Genomic DNA, 11,072 nt, shown 5'->3' on the forward strand with positions numbered 1-11,072 from the left:
TCGTACTCTACCGCAACCACCACACCGAGCTTCATTATTGTTCACCATGGTCACTTCGCCATTCAACCAGTGAAGGTCATCGTCGGTGATATCACCTCCTTATTAGGGTTCTGAATCGAAGTCATTGTTAGGGTTCTCCTCCAAAACATGATTTCTCTTTTTCTTTCTTTCAGAATCACCATTAGGATCTCTTCATTTCGAAACCGCAGTTAGAGTTCCTATTCGAAGTCGCCGGAACTAGAATCTTCGCTCCTCTCCTTCCCCCGCTCAATACCACTACTAATCTCTCTGTTTCTTATTTTGATTTTTGCCATTCTATTGTTATGAACTATGTCCTTTCTGTTGTTATTGAAATGTGTTCTTAGGATTTGATATTATAATTTGAATATTGTTCAATGCCATTACAAAATAGAGACAATCAAGATTTGTTTTGTTACAGCATCTATGTTGGTGTGGATGGGGATGAAGACGAGTTACGGGTTGGGACGGATTGACCCGAGTTGTAACCTGGGGGTTGGTAGGTCAAGCGGTTTGGGATCCTCCGGGTTATTAGGTCCAAACACATAACCCGCCTTTTCTATGATGGGTTAGTGGGTTAACCCATCGAGTTCGACTTGATTTGATAATCTTACACCGTCACATGTCTCTGCCCAAAGACATGATACATGGTAATTTTTTTAAATAAAAAAAATAAAAAATAAAAACTATACAAAAAAAATCACAGATTGACACGCATTACACCATGTTACACCATTAACGCTGTTAATGATTTATTTTTTTAAAAGGACTTAATTGAAACACTTTTTTCAAAAATTGGGATGTAATTGACACGTTTTTAAAAACGAGTACGAAACTAACACATCAAGACGAAAGTGAGTATCATCTGATTAATTAAACCTAAGCAAATCCATTAAATATCAATATATTACCAAATAAAAATTTTGATTTGATCATAACTCGAGGAAACATCTCCGCACCTAAAGTTTCTCTAATAATAATGGTTTAAATAACTAAAAGACGTAATTAAATAGTATTTCCTTCTCAAAAACTAAATTTATAATCTAAATGCAAAACATTTGTGAGCTAAAAAATCTACTTCCTTCTATCAAGAAATGTCAAAATGGATTCCAACTCGAGAGTCAATCCAACTCAACATGGATTCGAGCCGAGTTGGATTGAGAAAAATTCATTTTTTTAAAAAATGGATTAAATTGAACCCATCTCAGTTAACTCATGGGTTAATCGTGTTCGAGCCGGTTTGAAGGTAAGTTAATCCACTTAACCCACCAACATTATTTTACAATCTTTTAAAAAAATGTTATAATTATTTATTACTTCTAATTATATGGGTTCACAATTTCATATTTTTAAATGCTAGAATGTTGCTCTATAATATTTAAATAGTTTTTTAATAATTTGAATGTTTAATTAATTTGTTTGTCAAGTTAAATACATTGATATTTTAATCTTTAACTATTTATCTTTATAATAATATTTTCAAAATTAGATGAACATCTTGATTTCACTATTATAAAAAATAAATTAAGTCAATTCACTCTCTTTGTAATGCAGTAAATATATAAAATAAATTGCAAAAAATAAAATCTTGAGTTAATCCACTAATCCATGATAGGTGAAACCTAGTGACAAAATTTTTGATCCACCAAAAAGTAAGTTAGATTGAACTAACTCCTTTTTTGCTCAACCGTATGAACTGAGTTCACTCACTTCACCCTTACTTCTATCCTTTTTTATCTTTCAAAACTTTACATTAAATAAATTTTCTTGGTTATAATAATTTGAAGTTTCTTATTTTGCTCGTTTCACTTATTAAATCACTACATATACTCACTATATATACAAATATATATGTATATATAAAGATATAATTAATAAAAAATAATTAAATTGTATCCAAAATTTTGAAAATAAAAACGAAGTATCCAGCGACACTATGAAACTCGTCACACAATATCTCTCTGTGCACCATCATGCTTCTAATAAACAATTAATGAATCCTCCAAATCATGTTGCTAGCTTAGCATAACTTACAAATGCGATGTTCATCAACTTCGCAAAAAAGTGCAAAATGGAGAAATCAAAAGCAAACTGGTGACATATTTAATATCACTTTAATTAACCCCTGCAAATGTTTTCAATTACTTGCTAAGATATAACAAGAACAGCAATCGTGAAGAGGGTCTGAAAAATGAACAAAGGTAATAGTGGACTGTACACTAAAATGATTTTACTCACGTATATATGTTACTATACTGGACACAGATGAACTACATGATGAATGGACAATTATCACAAAACACTACATCACAGAATTACAAAATTGGATACTCGTGACTAAATATAAAAAAAAAAAAATATGACAACACAAATATACATGTACTTATATGAAGGGGAGGCACGGGGAAATTTCTTGATAGCATGGATCTGGACTTGTACAGCGCTTGCACGCTGAACTTGAGTCATCTTCAATGAAGTGAGTTCCGCCTCCGCGACATCGAAGCTAATCTGCATGCTAGTACAATTTTTCATGCATATATATATGTGAAGAAGGCAACTAAGAGCAGAAGCTATATATATATGAACAAAGTAGGACAAAGAATCTTGCATTTCAGGAAGATTTCCTATTCATTACAGGGGAGCGTGACTATATAGATCAGGCTCGAGAAAGAACCAGAGTGTCAAAAACATCCACCAGCTGAGAACACTTCTAATAGTAAGTTCAAGAATCGCTCCAATCCGCATCGTCATCTTCATCACTTCCAGCCAAAGCCTATTTAAATAACTAACATATCAGTGAATCCGAAGAAAAGGGAGTAAAACCAGAGACGGAAAAACACAGAAACACGCGCCTATTACAGCAAAATAAACAGATAAAAAGAGATACCTGGCGAATTGCATTTGCTTTCTCCAAGATGGCTGCAAGCTTCAAATTTGTTTTTGGACCTTGAATGCTAGGTCGCGTAGTCACAGCAGGCTTCAAGTTGAAGGACTGCGATAACCAAAAAGTTTTTTTTTTTCAAATAAAATAATGTTTTCAATGTAAAAGGGTACAATAAGCATAAAGAAAGTAAGTTCTAACCTTTGTTCTTATCTGTTCTAGTAAAGAATCTCTTTCATCTACCTTCGGTGCAGTTTGAGGCATGACCCGCTCGGTAACCCTCCTAAGCTGCAGTAGTTCAAAGGCAAAGTTTTATGCAAAAGAATGAAGAGATCAAAAGGATATTCAGTGTCATAAGAACTTGATACTGTCTCACCTTGCTTTTGTCATGAGCAGCAACAGCATCTATTAGAGGATTTCGAGGACGAAGAAGCTTACTCTTTGGTTTTCCATTAGTCCTTTCACTCTCCACATCTAAGGTATGATCAGATGTATCCAAGGAGCTTGCCATTCCCCCCTCATACGGCACGAAACTCTGATTAGGCTCCATACTTTCCATGTTTGGCGGAGACATGAATGAGATAGGCAAACGTTCTTGTTCCCCTTCCAAATTATGTATAGATTGCTGAAGCGTTTGAACTTTGGAACTAGTCCCTGACATTAATTGACTTGAAGGTAAAGTTGGTTTTTCTTGAGAAGAGATAGAATCATGTCCGGGCCCGGGAACAGCACATTCAACAGGTAGAATTTGAGGGTCTGGGCTAGAATTTCGTTCCATTTCTCCACCGGAAGAAACAATGTGATTGTCAGGACTGTCCATTGATACCCCATTAGTAACAGACTGATGAAGTGTTTTATCATCTGAACTAGGCTCCATCATTAATTGACTTGGAAGCTGAGGCAGTTTTTCTTCATCTGAAACGGACTCATGTCCAGAAGCAGTGCATTCAGCAGGTGGAATTGTAGGACAAGGGTTTGAATTCAGTCCCATTTCTCCCTCGGAAGCAATTGCAAGAACATTTGGAGGCCTGTCCATACTCTGTTGAAGTGATTTATCATCTGATCTAGTCTCCAACATTAATTGATGCGGAGGTTGAGTTGAACTTTCTTGTGTAGGGATGGAATCATGTCCTGAAACAGTATACGCAGCTGCTGGTACTGGCACGCATGAGTTTGAATTCTGCATCATTTTTCTTCCCTCAGGTGCAACAATGAGACCATGAGGAGACATGCCTGTAGATGCCACGGGTAAGGTTAAGAAGGGATTCTGAATTTGGTTTCTGTCCAACAATAGGTAATTATATTGACCTTTTGATTCATTAACCATGATAGGAAATTGAAAAGGTATCGCAACAGAATGCCCTGAAACACCAACAGGAAACCCAGAAGAATGTTCGAGCTGATCATTTTCCATAGCCATGACAGGCAAAAATGGTCTCTGATAAAACGAGGTCTCTCTCTCAGAAGTTGGCAAACCAAATAGGGAATTTTTATCAGGCCTAATTGGCTGGACTGAAGTTTGACTTACTTCTAATTCTTCTCTCTGTGAAGGTAAGGAAGAATGTTGAACCTTTCCCATTCTCCATTGCATAGGCGGTAGAGGAGGCATAGGTGGCATCTCATCAGGATTATTTTCAGTTGACTTGGGAAAGTGGCTAGGAAGAAGAGGCATTAACGGATCCATGACAAGTTTTCCAGCATTCTGGCTAGATGACTGTGGTGAGGAATAAATTGGTGATGGCTCATCTGTATGTATTTCTGACACACATTCAGAAGTAGCAGGATCGCCTTCAGGCTCCAATTGATATATTTGCATCTTCTGATATTGAGATTTCTCAGAGGCAAAATTTCTTTCATCTCCGAGTGGATATTCTGCATCCTGTTCACCAATTTGGGATTTTGAGAACAGATCTAAATCCGTTTCACGTCCCAACTGTTTCCCCAAAGGTGATGAAAAACTATCTCTATCATTTTGTAATGGATCATGCTGACCATTAAATATTGATTGTGACAGCTGGGAATCCAACCCCGAAAATTCAAGCAAAGTTTCTGCATTATCAACAAAAGCACTATGTTGGAACTTCTGAATAGTACATGATTCTGAATCTTGAAGATCACAAGGAACAGTTTTGTTCAGGTTCAATTGTGCTTCCACAGAAGCAATTTCTGGTTGATCCACTATCTTCTGGTGGTCCTCTAGTTCTGTAGATTCTCTGACAACTGGCTCGTCAACTTTACTCTCCTCTGAATCTGCAAAAATAGTAAGAGATTCGTCTAACTCCACAATATTATTGGTTGGGGAATTTATTACATCAGGTGATGTTACATCTGGCAGTGGTGCTAATCGAGTCTCACTCGTCTCTGCATTTGTGTCCATGGCATTTTGCATCAATTCTACTTCACTGGATTTCATGTCCATTTTATAAGAATGAGTATTCAACAGAGGTTCTTCTGAATCTGAAAAACCCCTTGAAGGAGAAGTCTGAAATGAAACTGGACAAGTAACAATGCCCACACCATCTTCAGCACTATAAACACAAGGAACAGAATATACAGCTTGATCTTCTGACTGAACATTTTCGATGACCAGATCATTTGTCATCACTTGATCAACAGGAGATGGATGTTTAAAACGACTATCACCTTCAACTGGATCGACATTGCAGGTAGATCCATTTATTTCATCATCATGCACCATCTTTGGTACCTCATCAACTTCCAATGAAAGATCGGGATTTGAAACCTCAATTTCCGCTGAGTCTGGTTCCTCCTGTGTTTTGTTTTGAATTGAGTCAGAGGAAAGCACCCTGGTAAGGCAACTCATTGGAGGAATCTTCACAACAGGGGTCTCTGAATTAAGCTGCGTTGCTGTAGTACAACCTTGATCCTTTAAGTCATGACAATCAGGAGCCAGCACAGCACCTGAATTCACTTTTAATTCTTCAGCGGATGGGTAAGCAGGATCCTCTCCTGATGAATCAATATCTCTATTAGCCAAAATTTCAGAAATGTTTTCATGTGTAGATCCTGCTTGGAACATTTTGATTTCAGAATGAGAATTGCTTTCGTCTCCATGAGCAATAAACTCCAAATCATTAGAAACTTGTAACAGATCATCAGAGTGAATACATGGATCATAATCATCATCCAAGTTGTCGAATGATGTTTTATCAGAAGAATCCACAGGACAAGCATTGTCTTTTACAAGGGAGAGAGAAACAGGTTTGGAAGTAATAGATTCAACGAGGCCTGTTCTGTCCGCATCATTGTCATTGTCATCTGTGCTGCCTGCATCGTCATTGTCATCTGTTCTGCCTGCATCACCATCTTGTGTTCTGTCTGCATCATCACCATCTAACCTTAAATTAAGTTCAACAGGATCAGATGAGATTTCACCTGATTCAGTTGCTGCGGGTAGGACCACCTGAGAGGTGGATACAATATCAGAACACAACCCCTGTCCTGAAGTCGTCGTATCTGAACAGGCTTGCCCAAAATCAGAAATCTCTTCATGAACTGGAGCATCATCATGCATGACAGACACCCCACAATCTGTGTGTTGAAACTCAACATTTTGGGGAGGCTGGTTGGATGTTGCATCTTCAACCACCGATCCATAATACTTAGTATTTGTGAATAACAAAGGTCCTGGTGTATTTTCAACCACAGTGCTTAATGATTCAGACTGAGATGAATACGATCCATTTTTCATGAAAGAATCATTTTCATCTGATGTAGAGGAGTTTCCAACATATCGATAATCTGAGAGGTGAGCTCGTGGTTCTATACGATGCCCATTTATATCTCTTCTAAGTGAACTATTATTGTCCAATGAAGAAGACGTTCCAGTTGATTGAGAATCTGACGACTTAGCTTGCACTTTAATAATTTCTTCATTTGTATCTTGTTTGAAAGAATTACTGTCATCAGACATTGAAGAGTCCCCAAATGATTGAGAATCTGAAAAATGTGCTTGTAGTTGTTCTTCTTTATCCTTGGTATTTGTTGCCTTTTCAACATTCAAGAAGCTATTCTTAGGCTTATACTCGTTATCTGTATCCAATTCTGATTCCATTGTAGTTAAAGCATCCATGTAATTGTCAACTTCACTAGTCACATCATCCGAATGGTACCCATCTAAGTTACCTTCTATTATGTTTCGTTCATCAACAGCCAACTGTGCTACATCAAGCAACTTACGATCATTAGAAGACATATCATCTGTCACACCAGATGAGATTTGTTCTTTCACCTTCACAGGATCTCCATCAGTCCCACCATCCATTTCTAAAGATGGTTTTAGTTCTAGGTCCTGCTCATCAAGGGATGAATAGGTGTTTTTATTTCCCTTTGACCTTTTCACAGGACTAATGCTACTGATTTCAAGAATTTTAATCCCAGTCTCACTAGTATCATCTGATGTCAATTTCACAGGCAATGGAAAGATTGAAGTTTCACAAACCATTTTTTGATCAGGTGAAGGAGTTTCCAGAAATTTCTCCATGTAACTCTTACCAGCTCCTGCTTCAACAGCTGGTCCATTCATGTGTCTTTTTTTCAACTTCACAAGTCGTGCAGGATTACTATAACCATTTTCAATACGCTCCTCAAGAAGCAGCTGATGTAATCTGCGAAAATGGAAATTAAATTGAGCCACAAATCATTAAAAACCATAATGAGAAAAACGATTCATCACAATAAAATTATTGGAGCTTACTTCGAATGCGATGGTACAACATTAGGAGCTTCACCATCCCTCGGCCTAGCTCCTTTCTTCAGCTGGAAGTGTATAAAATAAATTATTTATACAAAATTGTAAGTATAAAATTATTAGCTATGGTAATTACACAGAAATGCAACACAAAGGCAGAGCTAAAAGTTGTCCACCTGCTTGCATAATTTGCGGTCTCATACATGTATGAATCAACACTAATGCATAGACCTCAAATAGTTTATAAATTTGCAGCAAAACAATAATACACAACATGAAATTAATCAATATCACACAATTAAAACAATTTTACAGTAAAAAAACTGTATATATGGTAGGATTGAAATTTCGTACCTTGACTTTACGGATTCTCTTCTCTCTCTGAACTTCTATTGTAGCATTTACAGGTGAAGTTGATTCTATTTTAAAGAATGATGGATCAGTATAACGCTTAAGGCATGCCCCAGCCCCAGCTACATCGAACCTTTAAAGAAACCAAAAGAAAAAGATTCAGAAATCTATAACATTACTTTCTAATAATACATCTGATGAATCAGCTCATACTTATCCAGAAGGAACAGTCTTGGAGGACCCCGACATTCTTCATATGAATCCATTATAAATCGAGGTAAGTCTCCTCGAGTCAAAAGATTTTGTTCAGACTGTAGATTAGGATGCCAATCAATCCCTACAATGCAATATGCAAGTATGTTTAAATTAGCAAAGGGACAATTGCAGCAAAAGGTTACAGCTTAACAAAAATTCCTGCATTATACATGATTAACAGCATTTAAATCACGATCATGAGAAGTTACACTGAATAGGACTCTGTAAAGAGAAATCTAACCTCCATTGGTATAGAATGAAGAGTGATGAGTTTGAGAAAAGAAAGCCTTCTCAAGTGAAGGAACTTCGGCCTCAAGCTGTTTAACACGAGCCATGAGACCGTGGCCTCTTGCAGCGGTAACCATTACTTCTTCATGTAAATCATGGAAGATCTCAGCAGCAAACCTAACCAAAATGAAATGGTTTAATAGTGAGATTTTAATGGCACCTAGGGACCGTAAAAATTGCCTGTGCTAAAAAAGGCAGGAAACAACTTCAAAATTGAGATATCGTATTACAATTGGAACTCCACCAACTAGAACTAACCTCAGGGAAATCAGAAAGTCACTATGACATCTATTACTATTTGAACCAGATTCACATGATTAAGCCACCAAGGCCTGCCATTTGTGGCGTATAAAAAAGTTAAGCCTTAATACACATCCCAATATTCACTTCAGGAAAAATCCTACAAGTTCGGTAACTCTACTCAGTTATAGATGGTCTATTAAATTGCTCTCCTCGTCCGATTTTAAAATATCACCAAACTACCCAAAAACATCAAAGAACAAACATACTTCTTAAACAGTCAAATCTCTCTTAAACCCAATAGCTAGACTTCTCGATTTAATCTCATACAGCCAAAACCTATCATCAGGAACTTCATCAATCCAACTTTGTAGTCTACAATAAGTCAAACAAATTCAAACCAAGTCAAGTTCTATGCTTACATAAGGTCACCACTACACCTTCACAATTCAACAATATAAATCAATCCCTGCACTACAACCGTCCAATTTTCTTTTCATTTCACCCCTCGCTCGCCCCCTCAAAACTCTACGCATACAAAGCTCAAAAGGAGGAAGACCTAAATTTTGAAATAAACTGACTAACTAAACTAATTAATCAATCGATAACCAACAAACCATAGCACAACCACCGAATTAAGCATGTATACTATCCTCCAATTCCAAACTAGCTCCTCGATCCACCCAGCTCACGAACTCCAAAAACCACACAACCTTCCCAAATTAAGCTCACTCCAACACAAACCCAAACATTCCCACTAGTTTTAAACTTTCACTCTCCTTTTCCAAACTCGTTCAATTATACGCAACCACTGAAAGTCAGAATTACGAAACCAAAGAACTAAAAAAAATGCGGAAGGAACGGACTAAGAAGAAACTGACTCGGCCAGGTCGCCGAGCTGGCGCAAGAGTCCAACGAGACCAGCCATGGCGACGGCTTCGAGAAGCGCTTCTGGATCATCCTTGTCGGCCGCACGATACAGCTCGGGATCCGCCAAGCTGTACTCGTTCCGCACGCGGTACTTCGAGAGCGGCATTTTTATTTGTCTTCGTTGGGGATTTAGAAACCCTAGTTTTGGCGATCGACTTGCCTCGGCGCTCCGATCTTCTCTCTCCTTTTTCTTCCGGCGACTCTGCGTATGTGGTGTTCCACCATGGAAGGAGAGAGAGAGTAAAAAAAGAAAGTGTTAGAATTTCCTTTTATTTTGTTTTATTTTAAATAATTGTTTTGGGAAATGAAATGAATGAAGATACGGTGGTGGTGGGTACGTGAGTGGTAGACGTGAAGAGAGTGACTGAGCAGGAAGAGCAGTGGACTCACTATTTATTGATTAACCTAACCCAATTCAGACAGTAATATTTTTTTTTTTAAAGTGACAAAAGTAGTAATTCATTTTAGATTTTAATTTAATTAAGGTCTTGCCATTTTCCTGAAACACGTTCTGCTAAAGAAATCAAAACAAAGTTTAAGTTTATGTTAGTAAGACTAACGCATTCAATGCACAGTCAAATTGTATGTGTGATATTTCATTTTTTATTAAATTTATATTATGATATTAGCTCAACTTTTTTTTACTAATGCATTAAACGTACAGTTAAATTGTAAAACAAAAAACTATTAAAATTTTATGAAATTCTTTTTGTCAGCTCAAATTTTTTTATTATAATTATTGAAAAAAAATATTAATCGGTGCTTTAAAGATTTTAATTAAAGAATAATTAATATATATTAGTTCGATTATTTTTACATTAAAGATTAAAATAATTAATTTTATTTATTAAAATAATATAAATGTTTTACAGGTACTTTAGCATCTCTAAAAGAAGCATTTTGAAAATTTAATAATATGTTAAATTGAAATTTTAATTTTTTTTCTTAAATTTTGTAGATGTTTAATAACATTTTTTGTTAGTTTTTATTTTAATATAAATTTTTTTATGTTTAATTATATTTTATTTTTTAATAATATTAAAATATAATTATTTATTATTTTTTAATTTTTAATTTTTTAATTTTTATTAATGAATATTAAATAAAATATCAACATAATTGTATAATATTTATAGATATTTTTAACTTTTAAATAAAATAAAATTATATAAAAAATTATTAAATCTGATTTAAAACGTATTAATTATCTTTAACCATTGTTACGTAATTATTATTTAATCTCCTCTTACTGGTAATGTTAATAAAGTGTTTAACTTTTATATCTAACATGTTTTTGTTTTTCTGTTCAAATCAATTAAAAGATAATTATATCAAACGGGTTTAAGTTAGCTTATAAGTAAACATTTATCAAAATACAACTTGATGGCAGTTTATTGA

General features: G+C 35.7%; 1 protein-coding gene across 1 annotated transcript; it reads right to left on the bottom strand.

The window, feature by feature from the left end:
- Positions 1-2,210: 2,210 nt before the first annotated feature.
- LOC114167238 (protein SCAR2-like) lies at positions 2,211-10,020 on the bottom strand. The gene is made up of 9 exons (XM_028052260.1): positions 9,626-10,020; positions 8,458-8,621; positions 8,175-8,298; positions 7,965-8,094; positions 7,617-7,678; positions 3,276-7,527; positions 3,101-3,187; positions 2,906-3,010; positions 2,211-2,791 (listed from the first exon to the last, which is right to left on the bottom strand). Exons 1-9 carry the CDS (start codon positions 9,778-9,780, stop codon positions 2,741-2,743), a joined length of 5,130 nt encoding a protein of 1,709 aa, XP_027908061.1. The 5' UTR covers positions 9,781-10,020; the 3' UTR covers positions 2,211-2,740.
- Positions 10,021-11,072: the final 1,052 nt, after the last annotated feature.

Source organism: Vigna unguiculata, chromosome 10, assembly GCF_004118075.2.
Source record: "Vigna unguiculata cultivar IT97K-499-35 chromosome 10, ASM411807v1, whole genome shotgun sequence".
Taxonomy (NCBI): domain Eukaryota; kingdom Viridiplantae; phylum Streptophyta; class Magnoliopsida; order Fabales; family Fabaceae; genus Vigna; species Vigna unguiculata.